The sequence below is a fragment of the Passer domesticus genome, chromosome 2, assembly GCF_036417665.1.
Source record: "Passer domesticus isolate bPasDom1 chromosome 2, bPasDom1.hap1, whole genome shotgun sequence".
NCBI lineage: Eukaryota > Metazoa > Chordata > Aves > Passeriformes > Passeridae > Passer > Passer domesticus.
In genome coordinates, this window is record NC_087475.1 from 30,638,739 (window position 1) to 30,660,558 (window position 21,820).

The 21,820-nt window shown below is 41.8% G+C and overlaps 1 protein-coding gene and 1 long non-coding RNA gene across 10 annotated transcripts in view; one reads left to right on the top strand and one right to left on the bottom strand.

Annotated features, from left to right (window-relative positions):
• Nucleotides 1-1,808: 1,808 nt before the first annotated feature.
• LOC135293643 (uncharacterized) lies at nt 1,809-10,005 on the top strand. Its single transcript, XR_010355764.1, has 2 exons — nt 1,809-5,452; nt 5,944-10,005. It is a non-coding gene; the product is annotated as an uncharacterized LOC135293643 (long non-coding RNA).
• The window catches only part of MAP4K4 (mitogen-activated protein kinase kinase kinase kinase 4), a 164,604-nt gene continuing 149,829 nt past the window's right edge, over nt 7,046-21,820 (bottom strand). For all 9 annotated transcript variants that reach the window (XM_064408065.1, XM_064408060.1, XM_064408064.1 and 6 more), the window contains 6 exons: nt 17,329-17,463; nt 14,883-14,983; nt 14,032-14,181; nt 13,043-13,202; nt 10,985-11,124; nt 7,046-10,254 (listed from right to left, as the gene is read on the bottom strand). In XM_064408065.1, coding sequence (XP_064264135.1) covers nt 10,171-10,254; nt 10,985-11,124; nt 13,043-13,202; nt 14,032-14,181; nt 14,883-14,983; nt 17,329-17,463 — 770 coding nt within the window. In that variant the 3' untranslated portion in view covers nt 7,046-10,170. The remainder of the gene's footprint in view (nt 10,255-10,984; nt 11,125-13,042; nt 13,203-14,031; nt 14,182-14,882; nt 14,984-17,328; nt 17,464-21,820) is intronic.

A 21,820-nucleotide genomic window follows, 5' to 3' on the forward strand; every position in this document is an offset into this window, starting at 1 on the left:
GGAACACCATGGTCTTCATGACTAGAAACAAAACTGAAGCTAAACGGGTTGGTTCTATTTACAGAAAAGGGGCAAAAAGAAGATAGCTTCATTTTGTTCACTGCTGCAGTGAATCAGCTGCAAACTGATCCCAGGGGAACAATATATTGGACTGATTTCAGTTAAGAGCCCAAATTGTGAGACATTCTCTCATTGTGTGACAGTGTGATCAATGACAGCTCAATAAAGTCCTGTTTCATTCCTAGACACATGTGCATGTGCCACAGGAAGACAAGGGATCTGCTCCTTTTGCCCACATGCTGTGAGATGAGGGGTTATGCCAACCTCCCACTCCATCAGTGATGCAATTAACTGCTATTTAAAAGCCCCAAATGGAATTTGCAGGAAGATCTCTTTTTGTACTGTCTTCAGAAAATAAAGATCAAGGCATGCACCTTTAGGAAGAAGACATGTTTAAAAGCAGTGAACAAATGCTCTTCCAAAGACAAGTATGAAAAACATATAACCAGAGACCAGGGATCCATTGTAGGTACTGATTTTACAGGTTAGCACTACAACCCTTTTTCCTCATTTTCAGCCTAAACCTCTTTCTGTTCTACTTGTTTTTTTTCCTTACAAAACAACCAGCTTATATTTCCTCTCTAATTAAATTATCTGCCACAAGCTCCCCTGTCCCTCATTGAGCTGGAGACACAGACAGCTGAACCCAAGGACTTCTCACCGCTTGTGTTTAGTGTACCTGAGGAAGGGCTTGGCACAGTCTTTGAGTTGGTAATGCCTTCCCCCTTCTGCCCCAAGTCTCAATTATTGTAACAAAAATCAACACTCTGAGGCACCTGCCCAAAATATGGGTGACTGGCACTTGTTTGTCCAAAAGTCTGCACCTGAAATCTGTGGGTGCCATGGCCTGGCAACAATGAGGGGCTTCTCCCCTGGGGCAGACGAGGCAGCTCAGGTGTGAAAACTTTGGCCAGCTGGACAGAACTTCAGTGCTTCATACATAAAAATCACAACAGGCCTTTTCCATCCTAGTCTTTTCCTTTTTAATCAGAAAATTAATTTGCTATTTAACTGAAACTTCACAGGGGAAAAAAATGCTAGTCTTGTGAAATAGATACTCTGGTCTAGAAGGCAAGAAGAGGTCAGCTTGACCAAGACAGAATATTTTGTTTGATACACCCTGCAATATTTAATCAATGGCATAAAATTTTAAAAGCACTTTCATCCAGCACATGGGGTTTTATACATATACCCAACCCCTCAAAAAATGTAAATGTAACCTGATGCAACACATTTCCCTTGGAGACAAACTTTGTGAGTTGAGCTATGAGAGAAGTTGTCCATTCAAAATGTACTGCATATGGATAATGAATTCAGCAGCATGAAAATACCTTTAGAATTCAAATTACAGTTAGCATAATATCCCAGTGGTTATTACAGAAAGCAAAATATTATAGTCATTAGAAATGAAGAAATTATTTTTTGGCCAAATACTGCAATGTCTTTCTTTGAATTTTCTGAAACAAAATGCTTTTTAAATTCTTTTCTGTAAAGCAAAAAATAAATCTAACCTTTTGTTCTTTATTTTAAGTTAGGATAATAAAAAAATGCTTCTAACTCTACCTCAACGGGAGTGTAGAGAAGTTCATTAGTATTTTTGAACCACACTAAATTGATGTCATGTCTAAGAAGATAAATACTTCAAATGCTATCAAGATATACATAAGGCTTCCAGCTAATTAATGATGATAAAGGAAGTTTTTGAATACTCTTATGAGGACCATGTGTTGTAGAGTCAATATGGCTCTTCAAGATTAGTCTAAAAATGCTGAGCAATAGAAGCAGGTGTCTGGATTAAGTTAGGAACATTAGACCCTGGTATAGTCCAAATTTTCAGCATTTTTTTTATAATCCCTTTCTAAAAAACACATGCAGCAGTTGACAAGTCCTGCACCGAAGAGTTTAGTGTCATGGCAATCATGAAAAAAAAAAAACCTGATGGGATGTGGGTACCTAAACCCAAGTGTGCAGTTCTCTTCCAGAAGTCCACGGTATCTGAGAGAACCCCACCTCCCTGGGAACCCCACCATTTCTGCTGCAGCAGCTGGAAGCCAGCCAGAATACCAAAGGACACGAAGGCTTTAGGAACTCAAAAGTTATTCTTTAGCAAATATTCCTACCTTGGGTCATCCATAGAGAGATGGTGTTAGGAGCAGACCTGGAATTAATTTCTTTGTGCAGGTTACCATGCAATACAGGCAAAGTTGTCCTCCATCCATATTTTGGGTTGTCACTTCTAACACCTGAATTTGTACATTGGTACCAGTAAGGAGCTCCTTCCCAGCTGTAAAGCCTGCAGTGCTTGCAGAGGTGTCCCACTGCCTTTCTGGCTCATTGTTTGTAACACTGCTGCCACCTCAGGTCTCTGATCCCATGAGCAGAACTACTGATCCTTCCCACACCTGCTCACAGAGCACATACTCACCTGGCATGTTTTACAAGGGCCCTTTTAATGCAAGGTGACACCAATGAGCATTGGTCTTAACTCATTTTTAGGAGCTGATTTCCAGGTTCAGCGATACCAGCACTGTAGAATGAACCAAGAACAATGCTGGCCACTCTAAGCTGTGATGTCCTAAATTGGAGCTCTGGATTTTAGATTTACCAAATCCCTTGATCTTAAACATGTCAAGAACTCTGTTGGAACCTGATTGCTGGCTTCCATGATTGGCAGTGGGCACGAGTTTATGCACCTCACTGAACATGAGTTTAAATGATGACACTGAACAGCTGTGTGACATGAAATAAATCACTTCATAAAAATGCCTGGTGTTCTCACTAATGTAAAACTGAGATCTGTCCCACTGGCACATTTTGAAAAGCACTAGAAAAATGTTTTTATCTGAATGGCAAATAATAGATGAATTCATGCTTAACTTGCATTTTTCCATTTTAGAAAAATTAGTTTAAAAAAACCTATCATAGCAGCACAGTAATGATAATTGCAGCTTAATTACCCATAACTGATTCTTTATGCCCTGAAATAATTTATTCTCCTTTTATACTTGTCTCTGATATCCATTTGAGTCATTACAACTGTGAGTCTGTAATTACATATTTTGCATTTTAACATTCTATGCCAGTATGTGCTCTCTTCTTATCTTTCAGCTAATTTCATTACCGAAACACCAAGAAAATTTCCATATGAATTTTCCAGAAGGTTTTGGGGTAGGTCTAGCAGTTAATGAAGCCTAGAGAGACTGTTCTTAGGACACAGCTTTTGTATGTGCTCACCAGTCTGGCTTTGCCAACTGCTCTGTGCAGGCTGCACCGTGGTGGGACTTTGGCATTGGGTGGACGTTAGGACACAACTAAGTGCTTGGGAGAAGAGAGGTCAGATTTTGTCTGTGTTATGTTTGAAGATAAAGCTGAGAAAGCTCTTGACAAGGCTCTTCCAGGACTCAGGTTCACTTCTGCCTGGTGGCACCACCAGTAGGAGACACAGCACTGCCAAAAGCCAGGACTTTTCCTTGTTCCAAGTAAGCATGCTCTATGCCAAGCTGCATGCGCTCGTATCCTTTAGCGTTGGTAGAAAATTTGGTAAAATCATTGCAATAAAGCAGAAAATGTGCTCTTTGCTCTCTCGCAATCTCACCTTGCTAAATGCCTTCCTGTCTCAATTGCCAAAAGGTTAGTCAGAATCTGGCCCAGAAATGTGACTGTGTGGGCCACACTCTAGTTCCTTCACCAAACACCAGGGAGATGCCAACACCCAAAGGGGCCAAGGCGGTTTAATGCTTGCCTTGAAGAATCTTAAACTAAAAACCTGTTTTCTAGCTATCCCTCTGACTCACCAAAAGCTGCCAAACACATCATTTACTCTATCTTTCAGATTTGCCTGTTTGTAAGACTAGAGTCTTGCTACCTATACTGACAGGATCCTACCAGAAATTGTCTGTAACCTCCCCGTGACAAGAGCCAATGCAGCAGTATTTACAATCCCTTCACTCCAACAGCTGTTTCAGAGACAGAAATGCATTTTTTTCCATGGGTAACATGGCCTGGGCAAGATTGCTTGGAAGATGCAAATATTAAAATAAAATGGAAGTATGATAATGCTTTTTAATGGACAAATTAAGCTGAATGACAAACACAAGATTGTGCAATATAAATTTCACACAGAGGGCAAGTAAAAACTGAGTCGCATGCAGCAATTGGAACAAATTAATCTGATTTTCCCATGCCACATTTTTACAACACAGAATCAAAAGAGCCTGAAAATGAAACATTAAAGTGAATTTCCTACTAGAATTTAACAAAGAAAGTACCCTGTCATTTCCTCAGCTGGAAAGGGCATATTTGGATTGAGTCAGGGATTTATTTTCTTAAATAATAAAACACCTTCCTCCCTCCTTCTCTCCCAAGTTCATTATTGTTTAGATCAAGACTGGGACAAATCAGTGAGATAAGGAGAGTAAGGTTATCAGTATTTCTGGGGCAGAGATTTTACTCTTTAGGAGCATATGCTGCATGGAGCCACATGATCATGGAGTGAAAAATGAAGTGACTACAATTATTACCTGATGTTCCTCTTTAATTCCCCCAATCAGTAACCTTCACAGCAGTCCAAGTGGCTATAGTGGCTGTGCTAGTTTTGGCCTGTCCCTGCATTTTCACACCTCCCCAAGCAGCACCAACACAGCAGTGTGTTAAAAAAAAAACTTTAAAAAAAAAGTTAAGTCAAAAGGAGACAGTTGTTACCAGCTTTCCTGTTTTGAATGGGTTGGAAATAGGCCAAAAGCTGGGTGCTGGAGCTCAGCAGTGGATTTGTGCATACTGGAAGACAGCTCCAACTGAGCACTATTACAGCTGCTGAGCACACACAGGTCTTTGAAGCCGCATCTCCTTACACACCCCGCCACAGTCCAGCAGGCAAGGGACACCCTTCATGTGCAGCTGGAATCCCAGCCATAAAGCATATTCCTCATGGGCAAAAAAAGTCTTCTCACAGCTAAGTTCCCAGCAGTGTTTCCCTGCTGGACTGGCTGGGATTCCCTGGCAAAGTAACAGCCAGCAGCAAGTGATGCAGGCTGGCCGTGACAACTGCTCGTTGAATACTGCTTAGGCAAAGGGGCACAACTCAGTGCTAGTATTTCTTTAGCGATTCTAGAAGAGTGAAACAGCTTTGGGCTGAGATGCTGGAGTCCACAAGTTAAGACCCTAAGGTGAAAATGCAGTCCCATTACCACTACTGTATTTGTTGCTATGGAGCATTTTGAGACCATGGAGGCCTGTGTTGAAGGCACAGTGCCAAGCCCCTTCTCTGCCATCAGCTCTGTTCTTGCATTTAAAGTTTCTGCAACTTGTGTGTCTTTTCAGCAGTATTACAGTCCTCATCCCAGACCACGACATGAATACAAGTAGAAGAATTAACAAGGTCTCTGCATGAAAGGTAAGCAGCCCTCAAAACAGGGCTTTCCCACCTTCATATACAGTTCTGTGCAATCCTATTGCTCTAGCACAAGACTTTTAACAGAGCAACCCGCTGAAAAGGGCTGGCTCTTGTTATCTTTTCTAATTTAGATTTTTGTTGCTTCAATCTCCTAGGTGAGTGTTCTGCACTTTACTAATATTTAATCTGCATTTTTAAAAGCTTTGTAAAAAAACTATCTCAAGTTTGACATTTGATGACTTCTTTCTCTGGTTTGACTAATTCAGTTGTTAATTTTAAAGATTCACATGTGCAGCCTTTGCTGCACGGTTTGTTCTCTTCCGCCCCATGGACATCCTTCCCTCCCTACAAAGTAAAAATTTGTGTCTCTCTCACCACTGCTACCTACTTAAGTCCCATAAAGGAATGAGATCTGCTACATGGTTTCCGATGCTCTTATCTTTTTTTATTTCCTTCTTACTGTAAGTCACCATAATTGTGCCTTTCTTCAGAGAAGCACAAAGGTTTTCCCTGTTCTCCACTGCCTCTGCCAGCACCTGCTCCGAAACTCCCATCTGGGGTTGCTGCTTGCAGCTACTGACTGCACACTGAACAAGCATCAGCTCACATCTGTCTTCACAACCAGCCAACAGTGCTCACCCAACTGCACCTAAGCACGTTCAACAATGGGTCAAGGATGCCTGAGGAAAACCAGCAGCTCGGAAGCAGCAGCTGGAGGGGAGCCAGCAGGAACCTGACCAGCAGCTGGCTGGTCCTGAGTTTTTTAAGCTCAGTCAGTATCTATCCTTGCAGAAGTGGAAAAGCTGCAAGGCTTATGAATTTCAGATACCTTTGTCTATAGGAAGCAAATGAAACCCTGAAACATTTTTCAACTTACACCACATCCCATGCCTTCTGCAGATGAAAGGAAAGGCAGAAGTCTGGGACCACAGACTTCCTCCTCCTCCTCCTCCTCCTCTCACAGAGACCAGCCTAGTCGGAAGGAAATGTCTAGTGCTTATCTCCATTTCAGAAAACAGACACAGCCTCTGGTGGAAAAAACACAGGCAAAGTCCAAGGGAAACCCTGGGGGCAAAACCAGCAACTTTGGATCAAACCTCCTCAGTATTTGCAGCTTAGGAGAAGTCTGGCTTTTTCGGAGCCATGCTTTTATGCTGTGCAATAGTCTGGCTCAGGAGTACTGTTCACTGCACTCTTGACAATAAAGCAATGCCAGCTTACAAAAACCACATGCCTGAAGGCAGCGTGGCAGGAGGGCACGTTCACAACGCACCCAAGCTCTCCTTGTGCAACTTCTTTCCGGGCCCACACTCACATTTCTAAGATTTTCACTGTCCTTTCTCTGTAAAAGCAAAAATTGCAGTTCTCAAAAGAGCAATTGCACCAGGAGATTGGCCTTTAAGGAAAAAAAAAAAAAGAAGGAAAAAAAAACCAACAACAACAAAAGCCCTCAAAACCCCACATTTACTGTCAAAGTCTCTGAAATTATGAGATTTGACAATAAGTCTTTTGTTCTTGTGGCAACATGCAACTAGGCAACATGCAGCTTGATTTCTGCAGCCAGTAGATATTCAAAGTACTTTTCACATACAATAGGTGTCAATTTGACTTTATTTAAGGAAAAACGGGGAAAAAACAGTAATTTCCATAATACACAGAAGACAAGTTAGATAGCACTGCAAAAAAAAGGCTGAGTGTTTTACTTGTCACCAGTCTGCTTTGCAGCTCTACGATTAGTAATTTTAATGCAGTTTGTCATTTTGTATTATTGTTTAGCATCTTTATAATCAGCAGAGTTTGGGGTTATAAATCACAAAAAGTGTACTACTACTACTATGAAAAACTAAAAAACCCACAAAAATCACTTTCAAATAAACCATAAATATGTGATGCACATTAGTGTAACAAAACCATTTTTGTAAACATTTTCTCCAACATAACATGTGCATAAGATAAAAAATAAAAACACTGCAGTCATACAAGTTAGGGTTACTTTGACTTAAAGATACAGAAAATTATTACTTATTAAAGCTTAAAACTAAACCTAGGAGCTTTTCTTTTCTTCTTTGCTTACAAAAGCACTGTTTGAAGAGTTCCATGTTGGTATGCGAAGTGGTTTTGTAATACTGTTTTTACTTTGCCATGCTGGCGCTTCTGCGGAGGCAGAAGCTGCCAGATGGGCAGGCCCTCTGAAGGAAGGAGATTTCCACCCTCCCCCAGAGCCTGAAAACTTCAACAGCACATATCCATGACCTGGACATCCCTATAGCACTGGAGCATCTTCCTCTAGGTGAATAGCATCAGCTTTCAAGGACTAGATTAATTTTGACCACATAGCACTGGAAGATTTAAATCACGCAGACTGACATTCGATCGAATCAGCTTCGGCAAACTACACTACAGGGCAGCTCTGTGATCACACCCATGTCTACCATCACGCTGGATTTCCGAGTCCCCTTTAGTTCATTATAGTACAAAAGGTTGATCGTTCTTCTGGCTGACCACACCGGGCCTGAAAAGAACACATCCTTCACCTTCAACACTATCCAAAAGTCATACAATTAAAAAAAAATAGTTCTAGGTATTCCTCCGCCAGCAAATGTAAGGCTTTCTTGAGTTTTGATTCTTTTTGGGGGGTGGGGGAGTGGGGGTTGCTGTGTGCACACGCATGCGCTGGAGGTACGCAATTACCGCGCGCTTTTCAACCTCTGCGGCGTTCGAAGGAGAGTCCTCAGCAGCAGCGCTGGTCGGGGTTGAAGGATTTACAGCAGTCAGATCTGACACCAAAAGAAGGGTCTGTTGAGTCTGAGCTTTGCACACTTGGTGCTCTTGGCTCTTAATTGATTGTGTGACCAGTCGCTCGAGCCATCAGCTTGACTGAATTGAAGAAAACGTGTTTAAAAAGCCCTACCTGTCATGCCATGAAGGAAAGTTAACCACAGCAGAAGACAAAGCCCATGAAACACTGAGAGCCTGTTCACTAAATGAACAGCTTAAGGCAGCTGTCAGCAAAGTACCCCACCAAAGGAATTAAGGGGGAAAAAAAAAAAGAAAACAAAAAGGAAAATGGCTGAATCGTGACACTGTGCATTATTACAACACCAACAGATTATTATACACTCAAGATTTCTCAAGTAATGAACATGTAGCCACTAAACAAATTATTACTCTCAAGACATTTATTAAAAATGTCAGAACTTATTCATAAAATAAAACTGACTTAAAAAAAAAAAAAAGAAAGGAAAAAAGCCAGAGCTGGGATCTTACATCTAAACACAGGTATACGCTGTTTTTATGAATAAGCAGTATTAACTACATTCTTAAAAGAGTTTTAGTGCATTGCATTCTTAAAAAAGAAAAACATCACCGCCCCAAAATGTTTCCTACAACATTTAACAATTTATAGAACTAGCCTAGTTACTTTTACCTGCCTGTTACTAAGCCCATGTGTTAGAAGAGTCAAACCTCTGGTTTAGGCTAAATTCATACTTCTGTTAAGGATGAAACTGGTTTATAAAATGCTTGCTTTACCAAATTTTGTAAGCAGATTACATTGATCAGTGTCTCACTGCCATACCGCTACGACTATTGCCCCTACTCGCTCCTCCTGCTGAAACTTGCTATGCAATAACAGTCAGAAACCTTTCAATCTGGTAGTTTTGGTATTAAGATTAAATTAGACATTAATGGTTTTCTTCTAAAAACGTATAAACTAAACCACCTCTTTTATTTTATGCATTAAAAACAATGAGGTAGGCACAAAAAAATAAACATATGTAGTTTGGATTTTATTCCTTTTTTTCTTTTTTTCTTTTTTTTTTTAAGTTCTGCGAGTGCAGACTGTGGTAAAACTGTTGTTGCACTTCTAGGTTTAAACAAAAATTAAACCTTTAACTGAGGCAGTGCTAATACTGTGACATAACCAAGTTCTGGCCTAACACAGAATCATTATAGAAAATGAATTTTTTTTTTCCTTTTTTTTTTAATATCACCTGCACATGTTTCAGGCAACACCTGGTACACAGAAAATGACTAAAGTTATTGGCCAGGCCAAAATAAAACTGCAGAAACAAAAAAAACCCTAAGAATTCCACCCCAAGCCCCTTCCCACCCTCCCTGTCCCCAAAAAGAAGTTATCCTAGTCACTGTGTCTTTCACATTTTATAAATATTAACTTCTTAAAACCTGCACCTTCCTCTTTGTCCACATATTGTCACATTACAAAAAAGAAATGTCAATTAAATACATTGTTAACATTACTAGACTAGATCTGCCCTCTGTTTCAGCCAGTCTGATTCTCTACACCACTTCTCACCTTCTCTTGCCTGCCTCTTGTCCACTCAACAAACAGCATGGTCATGGTAAGCCTGGTTTGTTTTTCTTCCTTTTTTCCCTCCCTCCTCTGTTTTAACACTAACAAACAGAGTCCTTCAAATCCTAGGAATACTGGAGCTGAAGGGAAAAGAAGACCTGTAGCTTTCTAGCGTGATCCCAAATCTCAAAGACATTGTAGCACCTGATGGCAATATCTTTACAGCACCAGCTGCGTCGCAGCCTCAGTTGAAAAACATAAAGAAACCTAACACCAGTGATGCCTGCACACACATTTACACAGAGTGCTGCACTCGTGCAGGTCTGTACTCCAGTTGAAAATAATTCCAAGTTATGAAGATCTCAGACTCTGGATGTCAGCAATTCCTCTCCAAATCCCACTGCTACTACCAGCTCAGAAGTGAAGTCCTGCCAAGGGTCATGAAATAGACTTGACTGCTTCCACCTGACCGCACGGAGGCAAAGAAAACCTGCAAAGAAAAGAGATTGGCAAACTCAGCAGGCAGGACAGCAGTGGTTCTAATGTGCCTTCACTGTCCCAGTATTTGCAGTGCAATTGCAGTGCTCGTCTGGGCTGGTGGGGATGGAGCTGATGCTCCTCACAGCGGCCTGTAGGGTGCAGGGCTCTCCACCTGTGTTAAACAGTGTTGTTAACACATTTGTGTTCTGGCTACTGCTGAACAACACTGGCACATTATCAAGGCTTTCTCTGCAGCTCCCTCACCCTTAAAAGGCCAGTGGACTGGGATGGACAAAAGGCTGGAAGGGGACAGTGCTGGGACAGCTGACCCAAATTGACCAAATGGATGTCCCATAATATACCGTATCACGTACACCAATAAAAGCTCAGGGAAAGGAGGGATGCTGTGGTGATGACATCTGCCTTCTCAAGCAAGCATTATGTGTGGAAAACGTCTGGACATCCACCTGCCCATGGGAGACTATGTATTAACTCTTTATTTTGTCTGGCTTGCATGTAAAAGCTGTCTTATTAAACTTTTGCTGTCTTACTAAACTGTCCGTATCTCGATCCATGAGTCTTTTTGCCTCCTGACTATTTTCTTTCCCTTCCATGGGTAAGGGGAGAGAGCTTGAGGCTAGCTGGGTGTTTGGCTGCTGGTCAGGGTCAACTCAACCTAAGTACCCAACTGAAGTACACATTTATCATCTTGGCAAAAAGCTTGGTGGGAGGGAATGTACCTTGTCGTTGCGTTCACATAAGAATTTGAGTCTTTGTGCCCTCTTGTGCATGAACACACCATCCAAGTGTCCAGTTTCCACCGACCGTATCTCGATAGCTTTTTCTCCCCAGCCCATAATCTGGTTAGATCGGATGTATGCTTTGGAAAGAAAACAGCACATCAGGATGGGCAGAGGGCAACAGGAGAAATGGGAAAAGCATGACACACTCTAGTTAAAAATTACCTGCATGTGCATTATTGTAGCTACACACATGTTCAGAGGGCTATTTCTGTCCTCAGAACATTCAAGATGCCTAAAAAATACCTTTTTTAAATTTTAATTTCATTTGCGTGTTTTCTATGTTATATACTTCTTCCTTGGGCATTCATAACAACAGAAACTTTATAACCTTTAATTAAATGGGAGGAACACTGAGCTTTTACACAGGCCTTTTCTTCCAAGTCTGGGACAAAGAGACATATTAATTAGGTGTTGACTAGGAGAAAGCAGAAGCCAAGGTTTGAATAGACTAATCCCATTCACTACAGTATGTCCCAAGCACCAGCTCTATGTCTTATGTGTTATTTTCCCTCCTTGATGGAGCTTGTCAGCAAAAACAAAGAATGAGAGGGAAAGGTAAAACCAGGAAAAAATTATCTAGCCTCTCTTAAAAGGAGTAATAATTGAAAAACTGATCTCCTTGAGAAAGCCAACTGAAAATCATTCTGTGTATCTCACAAGAGGTTCACATTAAGCTCTCAAAGTAGAAATATTATTATTTGACATACTGCATTCCTTTGTGCACAAATAAAAAAACAAATCAAGCATTTTTCCTTCGAGTGTCACAGGTAACACAGATTAGTAGTAGCATGAGGAAAAAATATCTATTTTTGACAGCAGTAAGCAAACTAAATAAAAAGTAAAGTCACCAGCATTATAAAAAGGTATATTCACAAAGCAATTTGGATGGACAGTTTCAGGAATGCTGTCAAAAATAACATAAGGGAACTTAATGAAAACTAAGTTGTTGCCTCTGATTTGCATGCATACTTAACAGAAGAATAAAAAAGGACTTCCTAGCCAGCAAAATTTAAAAATTACATTAACATTACAGTACTTTCCTTTTATATAACAAATTCATATTAGTTTTCAGTGAAATTAAATCAAATTATCTACTACAGTATCATGTACACCAACAGTGCATATACCATCCCAATGGAAAATTATTCCTTTTTAAATGATTTACTAGTGCTAACTGGACCCAACAGTTACTAAAAATTGACAGATGAAATGTTCAGATGGTGTTGGTGGTCTCAATGCCATTTACTACTTCACAAGCATTCAAGTCTCCAAAGGCTCTGGAATCTGCCAGCTGATGTATTCTGCTTGCTTTTAGATCTAGTCAAGAGTTAATCAGCAGAGCAGGGAACATGCTGTGCATCTAACTTCTTTAAATTTCCTCCTGCATTGTTGCCCCTGTTGCTCAAACAGCTCTCAGCAGTCCCTTCCCAGTATGTGCAGCCATCCCACGGCCCATGAAATGCAATGTGCTTGCCCAACAAAAGGACAGTGTGCCTACAGCCCTTGCTTTGCTCTGCACTGAATTACAGCAGCACAAGCAGGAGGGATTCTGGTGTGTACTTGTGTACTACACTCACTGTTATCACTCTCTATCTTGTTTTGAGCTGGAGAGATAAGGGAGAGTGGTGCCAGGAGAGATGAGGAATCTGAAGGTGAATTAAAGACATCAAATGAGGTACACCTTTTGTTGTCTACATAGACTTATCCATAATATTTTACTCATCTGCCACTTTATATGCCAGAGATAAAGAGGACCTAGAGAGATCATGGTGAATTTCTCAATCATGAACTCCTCAACTTGATTGTTTGGGTTTTATTCACAAAAACTTTAGCACAAAGCAGATCTATATCGTCTTCACTTTGCACAGTTGTTTTCCAGAAACAATACAGCACGGACCTCTGATGCAGAAGCAGCACACTCAATGTTCCCTCCTTCTGCCCATGTGCAGGCAGACTCACACTCCCTAAGAGCACACGGCTCACCAGAGGACTTACCGACTGAAGTTGGCATTTCTCCCCACTGCAGAACCACATCCTTGGTTATCCTTCCATATGTGTTGACATAAACTCCTTCATCCTCGTAGCAGACCAGCAGCTCCATCCCATCCGTGTTTGGGAGGATGATGATTGCGTGAGGTTGGATACTACTCTGGATCTACAGAGACAGAAGGGAAAGCAATTTAATGCTGCAGAGCCTGTGCTAGAAGAAAGGGATGGGGAATTTTGGTTTTGGCTAACACATAGGGATTCACAGAATCATAGGATGGCTTGGGATAGCTTGCACCCTAAAGATCATCAAGTCCCAAATTCATTTACTTTACAAGTGCCATATCTGCTGCCCTCAAGCTAGACACCACAGTGACCAAGATTTGTAAACCCCTGGAGCAAAAATCCTCTTATCTTAAGGCAGACATCTAAATGAGGAAAGATTGATTTCTCTGTAGGGGTCCCCATTTCTTTCCACGTGCAGAAAGGGAACCTGGGGCAAGCAGAGCAGATGCAAACCTCAGATCTCTGCACTGCGTTGAATACTGCTTGGGGTGGCCCATCTGACACCTCTGTGTACAATGAACAACAGGAAACCTTGGCAGCTAAGGTCACCTGGTCTTTGTCAACCCTTTCGAAACCCATCCTTGGGCTGTTATGTCATTTGTGCTGCTGGACATTTGCAGGGTACTCGGCCATTTAGCTGCCACCCCTCAAACAGTCACAGTGGTCCTCATCAGATCTGAGTGAGCAACTCCAAACCACAGAGACACACTGACTATGAGGTGAGGACTGACTGTGAGACACAAACTCCACAGCACATGTGGCCATATCTGCCATATCTGCTCAGACCCCCGCACCAAATACCACTGCAAACATCTGGCAGTGACCCACAGGGACAGCCTCATACACTGGTCATTTGGGAAAAGGAAGGGGTTGGAGGGGCGGTGACCCACCAGAAAGGAAGAGAAAAACCCAGACACAACAGCAGCTCTTACATGTGTTGGTAGATAAATATCGTAGACCGATCCTGAATCCACATCAACAGCATGGAAGCCAGCGCAGGAGCCATAGATCACTTTTAGTCTCTGACCCTCTTCTACGGTTAGATCCACCAGCAATGGCTTATGTACCAATTCTCCAAATGACTGTGAGACAACCATCAGTGAGATTTACTTTACTGCTTAGAACAACAATGGGGTTTATAAAAACATGCTCACATGCACACATTGTGGATTTATTCCTCCACATCCCTCTGGTCCCTGGACAGCAGACCCACTGGGCTGACACATCTCTCATGGAGAGATTACTCTGCAAACTGCTGCATTTCAGTCACCTAGGCTATATTCTGTAGGGTTTACTTGGTCCATTTGTTTTTTTATTAAGAATTGTTTTCCCCAAAGTTGGGGGCAATTCGGCACTTCAATCTGCACAACCCACAGTAACTGTCTGTAAACCAGCCTGGCAATTACACCAAGCCAGCTAATTTCATTCTTGTAATATTCAAAAACAGTCCCATAGCATTGCTGAATATCACTTCATGACTTGCTGTGCTCAAAGAAGCTTAGACTGAGTCCACTTCTCTCTGTCCCATGTTTTATCAATAGAGAGAGCAAACAAAAACTTGTGATGTTGTGTCATTATTAGTTTATGCTCAGTTACAATTTAGACTTTTATTGATTCTTAGAATTAAAAAAACCCTCCTAAATTAAAATATAACACAAAGTTTGTGAAGATTTTTCAAAGACCTTGGAATATGGCCATGACACAATGTCAGAACATTTTTGTAAAGGGGATAACTGCAAGTGGTTATGAGAAAATCCTACCTATGGCTGAAATATACTGTTACCTTAAAGGCCATAAATTTATGGTATGGCTTTGGTGCCCATGCATAGACTTCCACAGAACTCTTCAATGCAATTACCAAGAACTTGATTCTTTCATATTTTACTGAAATTAAAGAAAACAAAAAATAATTAAGCATCATGCCAAAGTCATTCCAGTTACATCAAGAAAGAGGACACGTTATGTAAACATGAAGAAATACTGTAATTTTGAGAGTATAGTAGCATTGCATTTTAGGATTGCTACTTCTGTGGAGTTAAGCTCTTTGATACATTTATGCTACAGAAGTTATTACTCTTACTAGCAACTGACCTTGTTACCATCTTTAGATTTAACTAGTCAGTACTTATTTCCACTTTTTTTTTTTTCCACATTGGACAGTGCTTAGTCACCAAGACAAGAAAGCTGTTTTCAGGGACATTCCAATAAAAGAAGGCCATGACTGGAAGAGTCCATTACTGGCAGTTCCAGTCACAACAGTGCTAGATTGAGCTGATGGAAAAATTACCCAGAGGAAAGGAGGAAGAAATGAAAATTACAACATAACCCAATTTCAAGAGCAAAAGACAAGCTTAATAGTGGAGCACTTTCCTTTGTCCCCAAATTCTGAGATAACTCATTTGAGAAAAAGAAAAAAAATTCACATAATTTATCGGAAATAAAGTGTCATTATACTACTGATCCACGCTACTGCTTGCTCTTTGAACTCTGCAGGAAAGCAAGACTGAACTGTAAGTGTTAAGGAACTTGACACTTCTTCAACAGACAAAAAAAAGTCTCTCAACCTTCACAGCTGTACTGACTAAAAACAGAGCTTTTGTTCGCTCTTGTCTAGCTTACAAGACTTCCTGGAATTTTTTTCACGGGGAAGAGGGGGGTGTTGAACAAAACCACCTCATCTGTGAAAGGGGACATTTGATAATTCTTATTATTTGCTCTGGGTGCTATCTGGGAATTCACCCAAATCTTAAGTTTCAAAAGAGCAATTTCTCATTTAGAGGAGCCAAAAGTTGCCTGAAGCAACTGAGATCCATAAATACCACTTCACCCTGACATTGGAGACCCCTGTTGCATCAAAGAGCCAAGGAAGTGATCAGTGCCAGCTGCCTCGGTGACAGCGTCCAGACTGCAAGCCCAGCTCCTGGCAGAGCTCTCCTTCTTGGGAACTGAAGCGCAGCTGTCAAAGAGGCCTCGCACTACCTGAAAAAATCCACTGTATTTCTGTGGTTCGGAGGGAAGTTCAGTGCCAGGCTGCAGCCCAGGCTAACAAACCCCTCTTCATCAGGAAGAGAATGCTCTTTGTTTCAGACACTTCCCTGCTGGAAAGCCTCCTTTCAATAGCTGCTGATGTATTGTTAACAGGCCACTTCATTATGCTGCTGACACCCTGGGGTACGATACCAGAGAAGTGCATTATTAATTGTTTTCGGGGTCAAGCTCCTGGTTCAGCAGTCACTTACTGCCATTGTTATTGATTACGCCCCATTAGCAGGTTTTTCCAAGAGCACACGCACGACAGGAGGGGACTGAGAACAGTTTGATTGCTGCTGCTCCACACTGACTGACACAGCTGGAAAGGAACTGAGCTGGCTCCTGAGAGAAAATCAAATCAGAGGCAACATCCAGTGCCCATTAGGATGCACCGTGAAACTGAAGCAGCAGAAAGAGCTCTTGGTTCATATTCCCACCTGCAGGGCAGCAGGCTCACTGAATATACTCCGCTGGCTGTGAATCCTACATGTCTTTCACCAGCTTTGGTGGAAGTTTCTATGCCCAAATCCATTTAAATTACTTGAAACTACTCAAAGGGCACCTGCTTCGTGAAAACACATTTAATTCTGTAACTGTACTGCAGCAGATCTGAGATGGCATTAGGGAATTTCATGATCTAAGAGGAATCAGTGAATCACCCTGAAGTCACCTACATGCTTCTGTTCCCAAATTCTTCCCCAAAGCTCATCTGCTACCTGGGCTTTCTTTTTCCTCCCACTTTCTTTTTATCCCAGTCTCTAAAATCTACATTAAAAAGAGACTTTTTCAATTTATTCCAGCAAATAAATTCATCATGGTAAAAGATATGGGAAACTTGTTAGTAAAGGAAACAGTTGCTGGGGACGAGAATCCCTCTATTACCTAAAGAGGTGGTGAAATGTTACCAGCCCTCAGTGCCCAGATCAGCACCCTCCTGGATGCTGCATCCATTACAGGAAGGAGATAGATGGCATTTGCAAACTCTCCAGTTCCCAACCCATCAACCCACCACAAAACCCCTCTCATCTTCAATTTAACCCTGTAACTTGCCATCTACTTTGGTGCTTTGCCAGCAGGTTTACACTGAGAAGCAGGTAAGACAGCTAAACATAAAACCATCCCAACAGCTACATGCACTGCAGTTCCCTTTCTCAGCCATCCTTTACCCCAACTATTTGATTACTGCATTTGCTACTCACCAACTTTATAGTGCACACAGCCTTCCAAGTCGCCCACCGTTGTCCAGCCCTGCTTCTTTTCTACTTCAGGATCATTGTGAAGGATTTTATTTCTTAACCACGACAAATAGTAAACTCGCAACTTGTTCTTCTTACCTGACCACAAAATGAAAAAAAAAAAGGTTTATCTCCACAGGAAGGTACTTGCAAAAAGCCCTACCCAGGCAAAAACAAAGCTCTGCAAAATAAACCGACAATGAAGGAGAAAATGCTGCAACCACAGAAATCTCACTCAGTTTTTCATCCACAACAGCTTCACTCCCTCCAGACTCCACCCAGACACGCGCTTTCCCAGTTAATCAGTGACAGATACACACGGTAGTACCACACAAACATAAATGACAAACTCAAGGGAACAACTCTTCAGCCATCTGGTTCTTAGGACCAAGACAACTTTCACTAGAACAGGGAACTCCCACAACAAAAGCACCAAAGAGTCATGAACTGAGATTAAAAATATATATGTAACTGAGTCAGAATGGCTCTTTTAGACACAAAACTGTAGGAGAGCAGCAGGATGGAATGTGAGACCTGAAACTTCTGCTTGCTAAAAGCTGCTGTCTGCTTTGTCAGCAGCCCTTCCCTTGACCTGCAAGGGTGTAACACTTACCAGACTGCACACAGAAACTGTGAGAGGTGTTTCTTCTCCACAGGTGAAAGAAGCTACCTGCCCAGGCTGCCCTATCTTCAACTGACACCACATCTGCCACGTCATAAATACAGCTCAGACTTTTAACTCTCAATACAACAAGGCCTCTTAGAATGCGAAGAAATGTTCCTGATAAACTTTACCACTGATTCTTTAACAATTAATGGCCTACAAAGCATTTGTTGAGCTAGTGAGCTAAGCTTGCATCCTTCTTCCTTCGGCTGCTTTGCTGCTTGGAACCATTACAGTTCCACAGATTAAGCTGTGAAAGGGATCATCCCTGCTTTGACCAGTAGCAATTTAACAAGGCTCCATGAGGTTTCTTGCAAAGGAAGGGCAACAGGAGATGCCCTCAGGGACCCTACTTGTCAGCAGAGCAGCTCCAGCCAGTGCTGCACCAGCCACAATGAGGAGCCATGTGCCTGCCCAGTGTTTCTTAGCCACTGGAGGTGAGAGGGAGACAGGTGACCTGTCCTGCAGTCACTGCTGGGCTGGCCAAGCGACACCATACTGGTCTGTGCTCCCAAAGCCACTGCCTATCAAGGTGACACAGCTGGCAGCCTGCCAGCCAGATCCAGCTAAACATTCAGCTAAACGTCTTTAATTTGTCATTTAATTTTTCACAGGACACCTACTGACAGATTAGTTCACAGGGGACACTGGTTGCAGCAGCACAAGAGGCCTGAGCACTGAGACCATCCTGCTAAGCACAACCAGCTCCACACTGAGGGGCTGGAGCTGGCATAGGCCCCTTACCCTGATAGCAAGGGATCCCCTAATAGAGCTGGGCTTGTCAGGAAAAGCATCTGCAGGGGCTGGGGCAGCAGTGTGGGAAGCACAGCTTGCAAATAGGCTTCTCCATGGACTCCAGCACCACAAGCCACTGCATTAAGAAGACACACAGTCTAAAAGATCTTTTTATGATTACTTGGATGGGAAAGGACAGGAGGAAAAGAGGAGGCAGTTTCAAAGCAAAAAAATCTGTTCACTAAGCTTAAATTTAAAGTGGATTTGGAGAGGTAATTTCAAATACTTGATCAACTACTCAATTTTAAAAGCCCTTCTGTTCTGATGCCATGCAACAAAATGTGAAGTAACATTGCACTACCTTTTGTTTATCTCCACTACAAATGGGATTACAGATTTGGCAGCAAATGAATACCCTGATTTACTTCCTAACTTAATATTTAGTAAGCTATGTTTCATAAAGGGGCAAAGCCCTACCACTCCTGTAGCCTTCTCAAGATCTGGAGGACTAGTTCAGGAAACAGTATTTCCAGAAGTCTCACATGTAACCAAGAAAAGGTCCTTCCATGAAAACAGTGCAAATGATAGCCACAAGGGCTCTTTTCAAAACACTGAAAAATAGGAAACATAGTTCAGATCAGAAGCACTGCAGCTCTGGGCAAGAAAGAGCTCAGAGGGCTCAGGGTCTCTACAATGTACCAAATGCTTTCAAAACCATGCTGAGTCCCTACCCACAAGGAGACAAATTCTGCCTCAGATATTTCCATGGTTGTAGGTTCCCCAGTAGCTTAGTCAAACTTTAAGACTCAGAACAAACAGTACACGTGGGAATTTCCCAGCATGTGGCTACTTTTTTCCTTTTAATTCACATGATATGCGCCAGGGTATTTCTCTCCAACCAGAAATATTTTTCAAAACAACTGAGAAATATCTCAAGTGTGTTCCCATTGTGTTCTGGTGTCTAGACCACAAGGAAAAGTCACAAGACAGGAAATTCCTCTGCCTTTCTGCAGCCTGACATGAAAAGAGCAGAACCAGTTAGTTATATAAACATGGCTATGCATTTATTTCAACAAGCTGTGCTGCTCTTAATGTTCACATTTGGGAGTGGGGGAGATTAGATCCTTCTCCTTGTAAAGCTCTACCAGTCAAGTTTAAACAGCTCTCAAAATTCTGGCCTTTTTTTACTTTTTGAAGGAATCTAATCTTTATGATCATGAAATAAGAAAGAAAACTCTGCTCCAGCTATCAAATGAACTAATCAGACAGCAAATTCTATGAGAACCCCCAGCTTGGATTCTCCTACAGACATAGTTTCAAATGCAAAGTCCTTTTTCCTATATTGAGTTTTTTGTTTTTATCGTCCCTGTGGTTTTTAAATATTAAGCAGGCAGATTCCAACCAGTTCTTCCACTCTGTCATCTCTTCTTACCTTCCTGGTGCCACCATCAGCCAGCTGGGTTGGCAAAACCCTCAGGTACCCCAGCTGGAGCATGTTCTGCATGCACGTTGCCACTCTCTCCTCCAGCATTTTTATGACTCTGCCCAATATCACCTGAGCAGATGAAACTATGTTTTTTGCCTCTCAACAGCATGAACTGAAGCACCAATCAACTACTCTGGCTTTACCTGCAAGGCTTTCTTGTACTGTTTCTAGGCTCAGTATCTCAGTATCAAAAGCATTGTTGTCAGAAAGTTCTGTATTTCAAATATAAATTGGGCCAAGAACTGATTTCATGTTTTCAGACTCAAGTGTCTATTAAAAGCAGGTTTAGGTGACAATCCTCTCAACATCCTAACACACTGCAACTTCTTCGCACAATGCAGTGACACCTTTCAAACCCTACCACCACCAGCACATCACTTTCCAAAATCTCAGGGGAACATAGGGCTGATTGCACCACAGTGAGCTGAACAATGCTTCCAGTGAAGCTGCAGCAGTGCTGGGACAAAGCTCGGAGACAGTTCCATCACTATTCTTGCCAAAACACACCATTTGCAGAAACATACCCTCATCTCCAGCATTACAATTTTGACTGGAGAGGTGAAGCAATGCATCACAAATAAAAAGATATTCAAGTAAGTCCAGCATGAGGGTAAAGAACTGAGATGTGCGGCTCAGAAGACAAAAGCAGGATATAAGGGGAAGTTTGGGCATAACACTGTTATGGTTCCCCTGAATATGATCCCCCAACCCTACCTTTTGCCAGGCAAGGATGCCTCTTCTGCCTCATACCCCAGTAACTTCCCATAAAACACAGGTGATGGCACAGACACAAAGGCATAAAACAACCAAAGATCAGCTGATTTCTTAAGGGTTAATGTAGCGTGTCTCCACAGAGGAAGTAATAGTTTTAAAGGAAACAAAGAAAACGGATGTGTCAGGGTACTCCAATTGTGACTGACGCAAAAATAAATAAATTTAAAACAATTATACACAAGACTGAATCACAGACACTTGTGATTTGTCTAGGGAATATTTCAAACCAACAGATTTTACACAAGTTAGATTATACAATATTTTGTTTACAAGGTCTGCTATAGAATAAACTATATCAAATAGTGCCTTTCAAGCGGCTTATATTTTAACATACTGCATTAGACATCAAAAGGACATACAGCAGGTTGTGTATTTTTAAACACTGTTTGATTCATCTTTCTCTTTTTATAGATTTCACAGCATAGCTGTATCTGAGCATGCAGCAAGTGACAAGCCAATAAAATTCAGTTGTTCCAGACAGAAACAAATCCCGTGTTGATGACAGCAGCATGGGCATGGTTCTTCAGATCTGGGTTAACACAACATTGCTAATGCACTATATTCCACTGAATTGTCTAATGTGTGTCCTTTTGAACAAGTGTTGGGAGAGCCAGAGAGCTCCTCCAGCACACTTAGAGAGGTTCCTGAGCCTTGAAAAAATTTAGGTGGGTCTGAACAACAACAGTGAATCCTGTGAGAAACCTCATGTAACATCCTCTCCCAGTCACACACACACAGCATAGCAAAGGCTGATTTCCCAAACCAAACAAAACAAAAGGCAAATGGCTGAACAACAC